At 37.0% G+C, this 18,335-nt stretch overlaps 1 protein-coding gene across 1 annotated transcript in view; it reads right to left on the reverse strand.

The window, feature by feature from the left end:
- Positions 1 to 18,335, reverse strand: part of Chc (clathrin heavy chain) — a 75,513-nt gene that overhangs the window by 11,237 nt on the left and 45,941 nt on the right. Inside the window, exons 21-30 of the mRNA XM_083128465.1 lie at positions 15,260 to 15,443; positions 13,440 to 13,632; positions 10,102 to 10,259; positions 9,193 to 9,338; positions 7,421 to 7,547; positions 5,847 to 6,014; positions 4,287 to 4,436; positions 3,554 to 3,685; positions 1,350 to 1,460; positions 500 to 670 (exon numbers count right to left, since the gene is read on the reverse strand). Of these exons, the coding sequence (XP_082984591.1) occupies positions 500 to 670; positions 1,350 to 1,460; positions 3,554 to 3,685; positions 4,287 to 4,436; positions 5,847 to 6,014; positions 7,421 to 7,547; positions 9,193 to 9,338; positions 10,102 to 10,259; positions 13,440 to 13,632; positions 15,260 to 15,443 (1,540 nt within the window). The remainder of the gene's footprint in view (positions 1 to 499; positions 671 to 1,349; positions 1,461 to 3,553; positions 3,686 to 4,286; positions 4,437 to 5,846; positions 6,015 to 7,420; positions 7,548 to 9,192; positions 9,339 to 10,101; positions 10,260 to 13,439; positions 13,633 to 15,259; positions 15,444 to 18,335) is intronic.

The raw sequence follows: 18,335 nt of genomic DNA on the forward strand, positions 1-18,335 counted from the left end.
ATGGTGCTAAGCACAGGGGAGCACTTTTTTTTATTTACAAGAACATGAAATTTGAAATAACACCTTGAAGTACTAATTTTTCAAGTTTTTGAAAGGTGTGAGGTACGAGATATACCTCAGGGAAATAAACTTTTTAGAACATGTTACCAAGATGGCAGCCATCTTGCAGTGAACATTATTTCAATGAAACTTTAGTCCATTTTTGTGTCACATGACCACTTCTTCATTTAAGGAAAGTATTTATTCTCTAAGATGACCATCTTGGTAACATTTCCAGAGTTGCAGTAAAAGCCAGATGCACAAAGATGTATTATACCAAACAATCAGTGATGATTCGGAGTATTGAAATTATATTCAAGGCAAATTCCACAGTGTGTTTAAACTTTCAAAGCTAAAACTATCACATTCATGATCATCCTGCATTACTGCATTCAAATGGCTTAGTTTGTTGCACAAGATTGTCTTTCCCCAATACAAACTACATCTGAAGTAAACTCACCTTAAACAGTCTATCCTTCTTGCACAGTTCCACAGACTGCTTCCAACGATTGTTGCCTTTATACAAGTACGCTGCTATGCGACGGAATTCTATTAATTCGTGCTTCTCCAATTTCTGGGCTAATGCAATATTGTCAAAATTGTCAAATGCATCTATTGAAGTTCTCAGACCCTGGAAATAGAGAACAGTAAGTTATACATGGTTACAAGTCCCAACTAAAATTAGACAATTCCGACACAGAATCATGAAAATTCTGCATCTTAACCATTAGAATATTGAATGCTGCAAAACTGTGCAGGATACCTAAATTCTGAGAATAGTATTAACAGGTATGCATGATAAAATTTGTGCAGAAAACCAGAAACGGCTCAGACCTAATAATAATTTTAAGAACTATTTTAAATTAAATTTCTTTAAAAAGGAAATCTGAAGTTTCAGTTGGAAACTTGTCACAATTCAGTTAGCCTTCGAAATTAATCTGAAAAAGCTACCCAATTGTGCAATGTGGAAACTTGAAACATGTACATATTACTTAAACTGCGTTTGCCACATCCATCATGAGTGAATGTAGTTTTTTTTTCGGGTATGTCATACCTTTCTATGTATACAAATGAACAAAAAAATTGAAATTAAATATCATGCATAGTTTTGAAGAAGTTGCAATTTCTTGAATTGGTGGTGCTGGGAAGACACATCCCACTTGACCATTAACATTACAGTACTGAAGTCCAAAGTAAATTTTTACTGACATTTTCTTCTTTTGAGCCACTTTATGCTAAAAATGGCAACGTAATTTTCCTTGTATATCCACTAAATCTATACCTCTTCTTAGTATGGCATATTTCCTTACCTGATAATCTTCCTCTTCTATCAACAAATTGTTCAAGGCTTCATTGATTGCCTTATTGTTAAGGCTCTGCACTGATCGTAGGTAAGGTTTAACAAGTTGAAGATGATTCACCTGAAAATAATAGCCATTTTTAGAAGACATAATTGAAAACTCTTGAATTGAAAATATGTTTCGCTTCATCTACATAAATGAAAAAGGGTTACTACCCATTTCCAAAGTGAAACATTCCAAATAGCATATTTTAAAGGATTTGTTGCTTATATATTAAGAGTGGTTACTGTTCTATAGAGCAAGCTTAATAATCAAAGGAAATAATTTTTCTTTGAGGTAAATTTCATATGTGATCTCTTACTGCAAAATCAGCTGAGGAAATCAATCTTTAAAAATACTTAATATATTGCCTGAAATTAATTTGTACCACTTGCTTCTGTATTCTGAAATATCAATACATAATATTCATAATCATACTGTATCTTTTAATGTTATTTTCCATTAGGCTTTCTTAACTTTCAAATAACACTTAAGACAAACATAAAATTCTAAGATTTTGATAATGAGCTTTGAAAAAAAGGAGGAGGGGTACATTATCTAAACTAGGGATGGCCAAACGGATCCGGATCCGAAAAATCCGGATCCATTCGGATCTGGATCCGGATCCAAAAGTTACGGATCTGGATCCGGATCCGAAAATTCCAGATCCGGATCCGGGTCTGAAAGTTTCGGATCTGGATCCGGATCCGAAAGTTCATGATCTGGATCCGGATCCGAGAGTTCCGGATCCGAAAATTCGGTTACGGATCCGAGAGTTTCGTATCTCAATCCCATTATAATATTACCACACCTTAAAACGTATTATGATCTTCGATTACAAGGAAATTTTTCGTTAGTACTACAAGAATTTTTTTCAAGTGTTGTTCCAAAAATACTTTGCTACGCATCGGCTAACACACTCGTGCACACATGTCAGAGGCGATTTTGTAAATGCCATTGAAACGAATATGTATTCATTCGAATGTATTGGAAATAAAAACACACATAAATGTGAGACATTCCATTCCAGGATGAAACCTTTAACACATATAACAAGATAGAGATGTTTTACAAAGCCCCCTCAAATGTCAAGATGAGGACAAATTGAAGTGAGGATCGGACCCCTGTGTCCCTCTCCGATTTCCATGATACCTGGCAGGTGTGTGTATAAACGGGCCCAAATGAAGAAATACGTGTTTTTTTGTTTCGGCTAAAAAACTGTTTTAGGGGGCAACCCCCCCCCTCAAATGTCAATATGAGGACAAATTTAAGTAGGCATTTGACTTATGTGTCCCCCTCGGATTTCCATGAAACTTGGCAGGTGTATAGTGGGGCCCAAAGGAAGAAATACGTGTTTTTTTTTGTTTCAGCGGTTTTACAGGGCGAAACCCACTCAATTGTCAAGATGAGGACAAATTGAAGTGGGGATCTGACCCCTGTGTCCCTCTCCGATTTCCATGATACTTGGCAGGTGTGTGTATAAACGGGCCCAAATGAAGAAATACGTGTTTTTTTTTGTTTCGGCTAAAAAACTGTTTTAGGGGGCACCCCCCTCAAATGTCAATATGAGGACAAATTTAAGTGGGCATTTGACTTATGTCCCCCCCTCGGATTTCCATGAAACTTGGCAGGTGTATAGAGGGGCCCAAAGGAAGAAATACGTGTTTTTTTTGTTTCAGCTAAAAAACGGTTTTACAGGGCGAAACCCACTCAATTGTCAAGATGAGGACAAATTGAAGTGGGGATCTGACCCGTGTGTTCCCCTCCGATTTCCATGAAACGTGGCAGGTGTATAGAGGGGCCCAAGGAAGAATTACGTGTTTTTTTGTTTCAGCTAAAAACTGTTTTAGGGGGCAAAATCCCCTCAAATGTCAAGATGAGGACAAATTGAAAATTCCGGATCCGCGGATCCGGATCCGAAAAATTTTAGGATCCGGATCCTTAGGATCCGGAACCAACCGGATCCGGATTTCGGATCCGGATCTGGCCATCCCTAATCTAAACTACATGTATTTAAAGTTATTTGACACACATTAGAATGGAAAGAAATAGTTAATGTTTATAAAAAACATGCACAATGTAATTTGCTGCTTAATGCACAATTAACATTACTAGTTACTTCAAATCCAGAATATATAAATCTGGTCGTTTTAACAACTATCTGAAGAACTTACCTTTGTAAAGAAGTTTACACTTCGGGTGTGATCCATACGAGGAGCAAGAACCAACAAAACATCATTCAGTAACAGGGGCTTGTAGTCCAAATAGAACTGGATAGCTTTGTAGTACAACTCAATATTCGCCACCTGTAAAAAAGAAATTTAAAATTAATTCACTTCCCATTATTATATACAAAGTTTGCACGCAAGAGCACTCAATTCTTTAAAGTTTGAGTGGCCAATGTGCTGTGCAATTTCATTTCTGTTGGCAACTCTCAATGTAAGAAACTTGCTAATAGAACACACACAAGTGAAACTATTTAATGGAACACAGGACAAGAAAATAATTTACTATTCTCCAACAAATTTATTCATACTATGGGAAAGAGATGCGGTAATAGATAATTAAATTTATGTGCAGTGTTTCACCTATTGCATCTGAAACTTAACTCATTATACAAACCAATTTTATGTACACAAACCAATTTTATGTAACCTTAAACTGGGCAAGATTGGTTCAATGTTAACTAATCTTGGTGTCAGCTTAATCCCAACATGCTCAATCTCAACTCAGATCCCTTTCCACCAGGTTCTCAGGACACTCAATATTTCCTCTTACACATGAAAGCATATAACAGCCTTAGAAAAGTTAAAATTAAACTTAAGAAAGGAGAACCAATGTACAATTTACAAGATTATTTACTAGAAATGTTGTTAAAAAAATGTGCAGCAATAAATGATGCCTTACCTTCGTAATTATGTCCTTGAAGTGGCCTTCTCTCCATGCTTCAGTTGGATGGTTCATCATTGCTATGACAGCATTGTCATATTCTTCGTACTTGTCGTACAAAAATACAAGCTCTGCCCACAAGTGAGCTTGTTCTGCTGCTCTTAATACCTGGAAATTATTATAAAATGAATACATCATTTGTTTTCATGACATGTATGTAATTAGCTTTCAAACTTATTGGAGCACTTATTTTAAAAGTTAATTTGAGGTGATATGAACAACTTGCTGGTACTTGAACTACTGAATAATTAAGATAAATCTCAATGTGCTTGTAAAAGACTACTTAATAAAAACTTTAACAAAAGATAATCTAGGCCTACACCAATGGCAGTTTCTGTCTAAATTAATGTTAATATTTAGATGCAAGAGGGTTTCTACCCTTGGGAGTAAAATCCCTTCATTACCGTGAAATGATGAAAAAATTCCCTTATATGTAAAAACGAAAAATTCAGATTAAAATTTCCCATCATTGAGAAACTTGTCAAATTCTTTAAAGGAAAACCTACATTTAAAAATTTGCAAAATTTTCAGTTAAAACAATCACTAATATTAATGCAAAAATTGCCCATATTTCAGATTTAAAATTAAAAAAATAGTTATGTATATGTTACAATAACAAACTACACTTTTGATAAAGAAGATGTTTAGATTTACGCGATTATAACACTTCAAATATTTTTTTTAAAAGGAACTAATTTTGTCATACATTTTACCAAATGTTAGCAAGGAAAGAACGACTACATTGAATGACTTTGTGTACTCATAATTTTGAACTTTTAAATCAATAGCAAGAATTACATAAAATGTGCTCACTGATGAAATTGACATTTCAATGAGATTTCCCCAAAGCTCTCAGGTGCAAGACCTGCTCCATACTCTCACCTCCCCTACCCTCCAGATCCCTACCCCTGCAGGTGAGTTCACCCTTCACCCTAAGGGCACCTGCCACTCATCCAACCCCATACACCCTCATCTTCCAAATCTGTGGCAACTTCTACCTGGGTGAAACCTCCACCCCCTTGAACCTTAGGATCAATAACCATCGTTACCCCACCCAAAACTCAGACCTCTCTGTCGATATCCATAATAATACCTTCAACAACTGGTTGTATTGCCATTATCCACCTTCTATCCCCCCACCATACACACAGACACATCTTCCCGCAGGCAATGGGAAAGTGCCTATATATCAGGCATGCACGCCACCATACTCCCCCAGAATCAACCTAACCAACCAATAATCCTTTCCCCTCCTTCCCGAAATCTACCCACTCACCATACAGTAAACACCGGTGAAAGTGCATAACATTGTTACCTATCAACTGTTTCTGGCAACACTGTACCGACGCTACCATCAGTATTTTGCAGGGTAAGTATTCTCGGTCTCAATCATTTGTGTTTATCCATCTTCTGGCACTTTTTCTCATCCTATTCCTGTGTTACATACTCTTATTAATATTTGAAACTACATTTAAAAAATGGGCCTATACAAGCATTAGAATTCAAATACCTACGTACCTTTGGAATGTTTACTCTAGACCAAAATAATTCTAAGTGCTCCCTCATCTTTCCTGGTTTGTACTTGGAATACAGAATTGCAAGTTCTGTGAACATTCCCATGTGAGCACGCTCCAATCCAAGAGCTGCTTCCAGTAAATTTATTAGCTCTTCAAAATAGCCACGGTCCTGAAACAGAAGAATAAATTATACATGCTGTAAACATTTCATTAAGGTAGAAAAACATCAGGTGTCCACAATTAGCCAATTTAATTACAAGTACAACCCTTGATGCATTTGAGAGAAACAAAGCGTTAAGACTGAATGGTTGGTTACTGGCTCCGTATTCCTCATGTTCCAGCTCAAATCCTACAACCAGCCATTCTGATGGCTTTCTTCAGCCACTTCAGGCAAATGTATACTGGAATGGAAGCCTGTGAATGGTTAATTATTTCCTTGACCACTTTCTAAACCGTATTTTGTCTGTATTGGTCAACTCAACAGCATAAAATAAGAAATTTAAAACATTTTAGATAACACCAGCCTGCATGGATTTAGATGACTCGCAGATAACTGTTGTGAATAATTTCAGCATGTAGATTCCAAAAATGAAATCCATTTTTACCCATCACAAAATAGCAATATATTAACTGCCTTAATCCATCTTCTATCTTCACAAGACATGAAAATTGTAAAGTTTGATTACATAAGTTCAATTTTCAAAATCCCTCGTAAAACTTTACTTCACAAAATGTTTAAAACTCAATATGTAGTGGGTTGATTGAACTTAATGAAGTGGAGAAAAATCGTGATCTAGGGGAAAATCCTGACGTGATGGGAAGAAATTTATGTCATTTCCGCCATCAGCATTAAACATAATTTCAGAATCGTCTATTGATTTCAAATCATCCAAAATTTTCTTTGCTTAAATTTATTTTATTGAATTCTGTAACAGGCGTAATGGAATGGTAAATATGAGAATTTTGATTGTGAAATTGTGAAAAATCCTAACGTGATGGGGGAAAAAAATGGATGTCATTTCCATGATCAGCACTCAAAAAACTTCCAGAATCACATTGATTTGAAATCATCCAAAAAATTTCCCCCAAAATGCAGGGTGATGTAATGAAAATGGTGTACTTTCATCTTGAAATGTCAGTCTTACTACATAATTTATTTGTAATTACTTCAGTTTATTTACTTCTTATCCATGATTGCCTGATCACTATAATCAAAAAAGATAAGAGCATATTCAAAGGGGGGAAAATGTTAGCAAATAATGCAAAATTTGCACATTTTCAGTTAAAAATAATTAACATTTTAACGATTACATGAATTATGGATTTGTTCAACATTTTGCATCAACAATTGAAATTTATTTCTTACAAATAAAAAATAATGCACTTTCCAATGACTTGCACATATCAGAACGTCCAGTATTCCCTCAAGAGAGAATTTAACTATATTTTTCTGTTACTCCAACTGAAACAAATATCTTCTAAATGTAAATAATTGAAGATTGATTCATACATTTTTAGAATTAAACCAAGTTAATGGAAATTGTGAGCTTCCAGTAAATTTCAGTCGCACATTACCTGGTAGTAGTTTATAAGATCCTCCAACTCATCTGCGTGAACTACAATATGCAATCCACACATCTGGGCTAAGCGGAATTCTTCACTGTCAACGCATGCAAAACAAACTTCCTTCCATGTGCGGGTACTGTAAGAAAGAAGGGGAATTGTGAACCAAGTTGTTCTACAGTCAACAGCAAAGATAATAGTAAGCAAATTGTCCACCTTTATTTTCATTACTTTTTTATTCTACATCCTGTGTTGTTTTAAGGAATGAAACTATGTTATGTTGGTTCAAAGCAAGCCTTGTTCTCTGCATATTGACGTCATTATTTCAATTCATTGTCGTCACATTGTGTAATACAGACCCAATGAAAATTGAGGTGGACAATTCGCCTACTGCTTCTTTCGCCGTTGGGTGAACTGCCATGCAACTTCTTAGAAAGGAAGATATTAAGGATAAGACAAATAATGCTCTTCCAGTATCTACTGATATAGGCATGTAAGCGTAGCAGTTCGAAAGTAAAAACTTAAGATTGATTTTATCAATTTGACATGCCTATAAACGGTCCGAGTGAAAAATTCTGCCATTTTTGCTATTATTTTTATGTAAATAAAGAAAAAAATACGTAACATGATTTGTAGAGACATGCATATTTAGTTTTTGACAAAAACACGAAATGTGAAATAACAGATTGTAATGTTAATTTTTCAGATTTCTGAAAGGTGTGAGGTGCATTTTAATACCCAGTTTTGTCACGAAATAATGCGAAATGAACTGCAAAATGGACTCAAACACGAAATTTAGAGTTTATTTACAGACACAATACTTTCTGAAGTCACAATTATCCTGCAAGTTATGCAATTCACGGAAAATTGATTAATTCTGCTGTAAATATTTGAGAAATGGACCCCTTTATACAGGAATAACCTTAATATTCTGGTAAAGACACAAATGTGTTATTAGAAGCAATGTTTATTTTGTTTAAAAAGTGAAGTTTCTAAATCAAATTTGGGATTATATTCACAATTTTAAAACCAAAATTTTATTTTTATATGCCACTTTTTCACTGCTATAACAGCAAAATTTTTATTTTTTGTACAGCTTTTGAACCTGAAATTGACTGTTTTTGTACCGAAATTTCACATGCATGCTCTACCTAGAATGTTTATTATTTAATGGGCCAGTAGAATATAGCTCTCAGTCTCTAACTTTTATATTAGAAGTTCATCAATATTGGTTAAAATTTCATTTGTCCATCAATGTATTATCTCAGAGCAGCACAGTAACATACAGCACAAAGTTTTGGACATCAAGTTTTTTCTTCGAGCCACTAAGAAGGTTCACACAATAGACGAGAATACTGACTTTCAAAATAGTTAACTTTCGTGTGCAACTGCCTAGTTCTTAAATGATACGAGGTCCTCTCATTTTACAGAACCAGATTTCCAGACCCCTTCAATGATTTAACATAATATAAATACAATGAGCTGATACCGATATTCTTACCAATTCCTACAGATACTAATGCTTGAAAATATTAACGAAAGTTGTTCGAAATGTTGATAAACGTTTAGTAGACAGCTTCTTCCAGAGGAGCACTTTCCCGATACTTTTCAAACTAGCCACAAAGTACAAAAGTAAATAAACAAATAAAAATTAAAAAAATGTAGCTCTAGAACTAATTGTTGTAGAGAGAGTGATTACTTTCAATCTACTTGATAGATACAAGTACCAAACAAAATTTTTGTAAGGTATTACATTTTACCCAAACCACTTCAGTTCTACTCACCTGTTTGCCTTCCTCGCACCGTCCACGGCACCTTGGAATTCTTTGAGGTGAACTAGTGTGATTGCCAATCTGGCAAAATTGGACACATTGTTATACAGCAGTTTGGCTGCTTCATACATTCCATCATCAAAGCATCGATCACCAATCTGTGAAGAAAAAAAATATTTTTAATAAAGACTATTTTCCAGATAGTGCAACAAATTTGCAGAACAGAAAACAAATAATTCCAATTTGTTTTTGTGCGCTTCATATTGTTTGTTGATTATGTTGATCAAGTATGAGTTTGAAGTTACTTTAATTAGTCTCAAAATTACTTGTTCTTTCCATTTTATGCTATGTTTGGATTGTAGATAGTAAGATATTGTGTAATGTATATTAAAATCAAAGTATTTTGTTCATTTATGACTTTGAAACTGATCATAGCAAATGACACATGGAAATTAACAAACTACAGTAATCTTATTTGTCATTACTGCTCCGAATATTTCAATGAACTGTTCTTTCCATTTTTGTGCTTGCTTTGGTGTTCTCAAATTATTCTGAACCCAGCAATTTTCGAATGCATTATTTCCCTGCTCTGAGGTTTATAAGTAATATATATTCCTAAGAAACATCCAAACTGTAAAAATGGCACATACAGAAAAGATTATGAAAAACAAATTTGGGACAGCTGAACAGCATTCAGTACCTTCCACTTTCTCCTTGGCAAGATGACAAATGCTGTTTTCACTGTTACTTTTAAGGGTTTTCAAAGGTTAAGTATGTATCATCAATGTGGCATGAAATTACATGTTCTTCAAAAATATTTAGTGGATTCAACAAATACTTATGGAATTATCATGCCACTTTTAGTGCTCAGCTTACAAACGTAACTGACAATTCGCTAGTAAATGTGAGAAAACTGCCTACCTTCTGGATATCCGCATGGTTCGGTCCGGATATGAATTCTTCTAAATCTGCTAGTCTGTTTGTTCTTGCATATGCATAGATCAACTCTGATTCTATGTATGATTCCCTGGCCTTCTTCCTTGCCATCTGCAGGTATCGTACAAGGTCTTCCCAACTCTCTGAAAAAAAGATGAGACTGTCAGAATAAGACAACTTTATATTAGGGATGTGATGAAGCAGATTTCCAATGTGCGAACGTTGGTCCACGTAGAATATTGGAACCAGAATCACTCAGGGCTTAGCTGACTGCACTTTGGACGCCTACAGTCACTCATTCCTTCTCACAGACACAGATGATTTAATATTGTAATTAAAAGTTGTTCAAAATATTGAAACATTCGGCAATTACTGTATATTAGGGATGGAACAGTTTATTTGGTACTATTAGTATCGACCAACATAGCTATATCAGTCTATCGGTAAAATTATCAATAATTTTACCAATCCAATATAGAGGTTGTTTCCGATCTATGGTAACAAAATTGCACACCTTGTGCAGCACCACCAAGTGGGAAGAGAATGAAGCTGCCAGTCATATGGGCAAGGACTGTTGACTGTGCATGACAGGTGTGGTCATTGCATATCAGGAAGAATGCCGCCGAAAATCAGTGCATATTGGGAGGGTTACATACGTAACTGCACTTTCCGACAAACTATAGTTATAGTGGCATTATAAAACTGTGCAAGGAGCATGGATTCACTGTGTCAAATGGCATATATCAAGTGTTGATAGGGGCAGGTAAGGCGAGGTGTGGGATGATTCCTGTCTGGTAGAAACAGGCCAGCCTACCACTAGCTGCACACCAGCTACAATTCATGAAGTCAGGATGCTGGTCACCAGGAAGAATCCAGCCACACAGAAAACAAACATATCGCGAACCGGCTACAAACATCACTGAAGACAGTGCACACCATCATTCACCACGATTTGGGTTTGGAAAAGTGACGAAAGGGGTATGTTTATAAGCTTTTGCCAAAACACATTCAGGAGCGTCACACCAACTGTCGAAAGCTTTATGAACGGCACCTGCAAGGTGAAAAGTAAAAGTTCATTGTTACATTGGACGAGGCATATGTTTATCTTGACTGTCTCAAGCCACATGCAATTTTTTATCGATCAAGAGGTGCGAGGGACTTTCAAAGATGGTTCACTGAATGTAAGAAGTTTTGGCACAGATTTCATGATCATTGCTGGATACTCGTACAATGGTAAGCTAAACATATATCGTGTTGCCAAAAATACGAAGGTTAACTGATTATCAGGCTAACGTCCTGACACCCGTTTATCACCATGACATTCCCAATTTCTATGGGAGGGATCAGAATCGTGTGTGGGTGCATCAAGACAAGGCGTCAAGTCACACATCTCCCTCAACCCGCCTCTTCCTCCACCAAATGGCAGAAGAAACTAATTCGTGCCATTCCTTTCACAGACATTCAAGTGAAGTCACCCGATGCCTCACCGATGAACTTTTGGGCCTTCGGCCTACTGAAACTAGCCTGCTCTCCTGGAGACCCTGCACCATTGAAGGGCTATGGAAAGCCTGTCAGGAGGAGTGGTTGAGGCTGGGCATGACTACACTTCGTGTCAGTCTCCTACAGTGGAAACTTCGCTGTCGGGCAATTGCCAAGATGCAGGGACACCAAATAAAGCACACTCGATGATGGCAACATGGTTTCTCTTAAGGTAGGTGCAGTTTGAAATAGTCACCATAGATCGGAAACAACCTCTGTATATCTATAAATATCTTATAATTTAGAGCGATATTTTGTCATTATATCCAAAATCCAAATTTTCCACTTTTACTATCCGGATACCAGATAGTAAAAAATCTGGATTTGGCCATCCCTAGTATATCAGTATAGCCCAAACTTTTAACCGGCCATCCCTAGGTTTAATACGAGAGTCACTATTTATATTTTGAGCCTTGGCAACACTGATTGAAGTTAGGCGCGATTTGACGTTTGCACGGAATCGTCTGGCGTACTTCAAATGTTTTGTCAATAGCTTCATTTGTGTTGTTTATGTTGCCTTGGAGATTGCGCGACAACAATAAAATGGAATTAACTCGTGAACACTTTCGTGCGATGATTTTTTACGATTTTCGACGTGGGTTATCAAGACAAGAGTGCATCGATCAACTTACTTCCACATTTGGCGATGAAGCCCCATCCTTTGCCACTGTGAAACGCTGGTATAACGAATTTAATCGTGGCCGCCATTCGCTCAACGACGAGATTCGCGAAGGTCGTCCAAAATCAGTTGTTCAAGAAAACATTGATGCTGTGCAAAACCTAATACTGCAAGATCGTGATGTGAACATACTGTGAGATTGAGACAACCATAGGCATTAGTTCCACCAGCATATATAAAATATTACATGATCATTTAGCTGTGAGAAAGGTATGTTCTCGTTGGATCCCACACAATTTGACAAAAACTCAAAAAGATGCTCGCGTCAATTGGTGCAAACAAATGCTCAATAAATACAATCGTGGTGCTTCAAAAGACGTATATAAGATTGTAACAGGTGACGAATCATGGATATATGCATATGAGCCGGAACGTAAACAGCAGTCCCCTGTATGGGTGTTTCAAGATGAACCCAATCCAACAAAAGTTGTTCACGCTCGAAGCACATCGAAACAAATGGTCACCTGTTTTTTCAGGAATACTGGTCATGTGGCAACTGTGCCTTTAGAGGAACGTAGAACGGTCAACTCTGAATGGTACACAACAATTTGTTTGCCAGAGGTCTTTGGTCAAATACGGAAAACAAACTAAAGCAGTCGGATCATTCTTCATCAAGACAATGCCAGCTGTCACACATCTCATCTAACAACCGACTTTATGAACAGTCAAAAAATCGAATTGATGGGTCATCCGCCGTACAGTCCTGATTTGGCACCCAATGACTTCTTGTTCCCGAATGTCAAGAATAAATTGCGTGGACAACGATTTTCGTCGGCGGAAGATGCCGTTGATGCGTTCAAAAACCATATTATGGAGGTGTCTCAAGAAGATTGGAAAAACTGCTTTGACAAATGGTTCGAACGAATGCAAAAGTGTATTGACCATAAAGGAGAATACTTCGAAAAACAATAAAGCAGTTTTCAATGCCAAATTCCTGTTTTTTCATTGTTAGGCTCAAAATATAAATAGTGACCCTCGTATTACAAAAAATCCCCAAAATACATTTACATTAATTTTCTCAGCGTGTACAAATTCTTGCTGCAAGCATTGAACATTTTAAAAAGAGTGGTCTGCGCATGTATAGCATTGGAAACACACATCGTACCTGTTTTGTGAGATGTTTCAACAACATCCATGTAAGCTGAAGGATCATCTGCTTTGATGAAAGAATCAATGGCTTCCTTCACCAGTCCCTGTTGCAGCTGGGCCTTGGCTAGCTGACTCCACACAGCAGGCTCATTGCAACGCTCTGCAAACTCATATGCACGGTCCAGGTTCCCCACATGTTCTATCAGCACCTGGCAACATCAAGGTTTATAAGTTACAGTTATTACTCGAGCAGAGGGGACAGCTCAAAAAATATTCATACACAGCTAAGACATGCAATAATGATTTCATTCTGTACATAAAAGACAATTTTGTAAAACACTTCTCAAATACCAGCACAGCATACTACAAATTAGCATGCTTGCACACGTACAGTTCTCTTGCCAGGATAGCTTCCACAATAGCATCAACACAGACAGTATGATTTTCGCACACATCGACACAATCAGGGTTCTCGCCATGACCTCTGAGGGAACACACGAAAGCTGATGGCTCCTGGCTCTGCGTTGTCAACCTCCCGTTAAGAAAAAGCTGTTTAATCTGTGAAATTATGCTCAATGCTGATAAATTGTGCTAGGATCTAAATAACAATAAATTATTATTACTGATAATTAGTAACAGTAATTTATTATTAAAATTATTTTTAGAATGATTGTAATTTTAAGTTATGCATCTATTTTCCGAGATTAGTTCAACATTGAAGTAGAGAAAGTTTGAGATTAACATTTGTTTTATTTGTGCCCACCAACTTTCTACAGATTCTTGCCATGAAATGTTACCCATGAGGTAAACTGGAGACTAAATAAAAGATGAGAGGGTGTGGTTGGAAAGGCATATTCCTGGACTGGAAATAAGAACTGGATGTAATTTTATTTATAATTTCTCAACATATCGTTCTTTGAAGAGAATTTCTCCCTCCCAGAGTAGCAGGTTTGCAAATTATGTACATTTTCCCATTATACAAACAAGAATGCTAGGTGTCAACGAAACTCAAATTGTGCTAGGTTTAGCATCATTATGCTAGGGTTGGCATCGCTGCCTGCTTCAAAACAACTTGCAGCCAAATTTTATGGTTTGGATCTGTCTTTTTCATTGCCCAAGGTGCACAGGACTGGGCCCAGACACGTAGATGTGTCAAGGGGAGATCTGGGTGCATTCGACCATCGAAGGGTCCTTTCAGGAAATTTGTCGAGCAGGGCTCCATGTATACCTGTCCCATTTAGCCCAGTTGTTTCTTGGTGTACGCTATATCAATATTATCAGTACCTGTGCAAACACACATAGGGTATTCTATTGGTATTGGCCTTCATAGGCATATCAGTAAATTTGCTGGCAAATAGCCTTTTAACTTAAGTGCAAAATTATGCTATTTTAAAATTACTTTTATTGCAAAGGCATGATTCACATAATCTTGTTTACTAAAGCAAATGCCTAAAATAAGAGTTTCCTTTCTAAGGCAAAACTTATTACCATAACCTATTACATACACCAACAAAAGAAGTGTGTGAACCATACAAGGTTCTCATGGAAATTTACCAAGTTTATATTTATAGAATATCTGTTGTCTAAATTTTATCTCTACTGTTTTGGAATTGGCAAATATTTAATATTAGCCCACCTGTATTAATGATGGATTCATGCTCTGGCATGTAGAAAATCCCCAACAAAAATTTCACCTAGGTCAATAGACACAAATTGTATTTTTTTTTTTAATCTTGAAGAATACAGAGCGAGAAAGATTTTTCTTCATTCTATGAACTCCATGACCAACTGCATTAGCAGGTTACAAAACGGTTTTAAGACTTTCAAGGTACAAACCTGGATGGCTGAAGTGTTCACGTCAAACTTCTTGAATATAGCAAAGGCTTCTTCATACAACTGGTTGTTTATTGCTATGTTAGCTATATCAGGGGCATCGTAGTTGTCTAACCTGTTGATGTACTCCATAACTCTGGTCCTATCTGCCTTGATTGCTGTTAGAATTAGCAAGTTTTGGAGGTTCCTTCAAAGAAATTACACCCATGTATCAACAAAAGGAACTTTGACAGGCATTAGAACACTGAACAAAAATTGTTGCAGAAAAACTGCTTACTAAACTTTTAATCACTTAAATAAGTATTGTTTATATTCTCAGATTTTATATTTTCTGCAGCATACAGTGGAACCTAGATTTTACATTTTTTTAACCCTTAGTACGCCGCGTGGTCTGACGAAAGTAAGTCCAGTGTCGCCTAGGCTTTGAGCGGGAAATTTGAATTCGTATACATAATGGATAAAAATCGTAATAACTCTGGCACTATGGGACCAATCTACTTCGGATAACTTTTGTTTTGCAGGCAATACATCGGTGCATGCAACCATGTAAAATTTGGATGCCCCAACCGCAGGGGGGGGGGTTACGGGCGGGGGCCGCATCCCCCAAATTTCAATGAAAAAAGGATGAAAATGTGGAGTTTGCCCCCTCTTCTCCAGCTACTTTGGGGAGAAAACCGGAACTTTTGCTTTTTTTAAAGAATGGAACTTCCGCAACAGAATGAAACTTGATTCATGTTCGTGGGTGCAATACAATTTGAATAAGGCAAAATTTAAAACTCGTGCGAATTTTAGCCAATTTGCATATCATTCATAAAATTTAGGGATGTGACGAAGCTGAAAATTTATCGATGCCGATGTACTCACCGATAATTTTTGGAACCGATACCGATGCCGATATTTAACCGATTCCGATAATAAGATTATTAAACAGAAATGGGATGTTATTTTGTGCATGACAAAAATAAATTTGCTATGTACATTTCTATCAAGAAATTAAACATTAGTACACAAGCAGTTCTTTGAAATGCAAAATGAATTCCTGTTCTGCCAGATTCAACTTCAGAAATACGAGATTTGGAAGCACTTCAGGAAGTAACCTACTTCTGTTATCTCAAATCTGTTCAGGAACACTGAACACTCAATCACTGAATACTGATGCAGCAGGTATGCCCAAATATTTTCTCAGGACTTGCTTCAGGTTTGAATATTCATTTTTGAATTTCCAATACAACAGCAGACCCTGGTTCAGCAATGTACTGTTTTATTTCCGATTTATAGTTAGGTTGATCCTCTGAATGAGTTTGCAATAGTTTTATTACAAAAACTCTACAATAATGACGAATCATAACCAAATTTTCAATAAATCTTACAAAACTAGAATATAAAACTTATTAGATGGTAAAACTCTAGTATAATCTGTACCGGTTTAAATATCGGATTTTTGCTGATTCCGATACCGATGCCGATATATCAATTTCGGCCGATTTTCATACATCTGTAATCGGCTTCGGCACATCCCTAATAAAATTGTTATAACTGACACTATGGGACCAATCTACTTCGGATAACTTTTGTTTTGCAGCTAGAACATCAGTGCATGCAACCAAGTAAAATTTGGATGCCCCAACCATAGGGGGGGCTTACGGGCGGGGGCTGCATCCCCCGAATTTCAATGAAAAGAGGATGAAAATGTGGAGTTTTTGCCCCCTCTTCTCCAGCTACTTTGGGGAGAAAACCGGAACTTTTGCTTTTTTTTTTTAAAGAATGGACCTTCCGCAACAGAATGAAACTTGATTCATGTTCGTGGGTGCAATACAATTTGAATAATAAGGCAAAACGTAAAACTCTAGCGAAATTTAGCCAATTTGCATATTATTCATAAAATTGTTATAACTGACACTATGGGACCAATCTACTTCGGATAACTTTTGTTTTGCAGTCAGAACATCAGTGCATGCAACCATGTAAAATTTGGATGCCCCAACCGTGGGGGGGAGTTACGGGCGGAGGCTGCATCCCCCGAATTTCAATGAAAAAATCATAAAAATGTGGAGTTTGCCCCCTCTTCTCCAGCTACTTTGGGGAGAAGACCCGAACTTTTGTTTTTTTTCGTTCGCACTGTGAATCTATTTCCTGTTGACTCGGGTCTTTGTGGAAATATGTCCGGAAGGAAACGATTGTGCGTTAGGGAAATCGATGAGTTGTTATATGATACGAACTGTTTTATGGTGAGGCCTTTCCTAACAGAGGAGGGAAGGGAGCCTTTGCAATCGTTTGTTTTGTCTATACTTCTGGATAGACACACGCTTTAGACTCATGCTTCTGGCCTCTGGCTATCGTCAAGCTTCATTGCATTTCTAACAGAGGCGACAGAAAGCTGACACCGCCAAACCTCATCCAATCCCCCCTTTCCTTGACCCCCCCCCCCCCTTCCACTACTTTCGGCTGGATCAGCAGGTCTAAACACAAAGAAGAATGTGTTCCTTATCAGTACTAAATCACAGCGTTGGAAGCTTGGAGGAAAACAGCATCCTAAATACCAAGCATTCATTTTGTCTGTCAAGTGTCGAGCCAACACGTGTTTGGGTGAGCCCAAACAAGTGACATATTCCGAGAAAGGAGGGGGGGGGGATTTGGAATTTTCGTAAACATGATTGCAGAACCTGTTCCCGAACGAACTGTCAGTGTTTCAACCTCAATATACAAATATAAGTGTGGCAAACCCTCGATAGTTGTACCTAAAGCTGTTAGTAACATATGTGTTACAGAGAATACAAGGGACATACTTTTTTGGTAACATATGTGTTACTTGGGTGGACTAAAGGTTAAACCAAACTGAAAAAACAATTGCAGGAAAATGTAAAATCGAGGAAAATTTTATTACCTTCAAGACTGAACGTATGATCCGGAAAGTTTAAAATCTGGGAATGTAAACTAGGGTTTCCACTGTACATTCAGTCCTCATGGTCCCAACAGAGGAAAAAACTATAAATTTTTTCCATTTAAGTTCCACATTTTAAGTTTTCATTTTGGGTCCCCTACAAAAATTAAAATTGAAGTTCCACTGTAGTGAAATGTG

This window comes from Lepisma saccharinum, chromosome 9 (genome assembly GCF_977018435.1).
Source record: "Lepisma saccharinum chromosome 9, izLepSacc3.1, whole genome shotgun sequence".
NCBI classification, from domain to species: Eukaryota; Metazoa; Arthropoda; class Insecta; order Zygentoma; family Lepismatidae; genus Lepisma; species Lepisma saccharinum.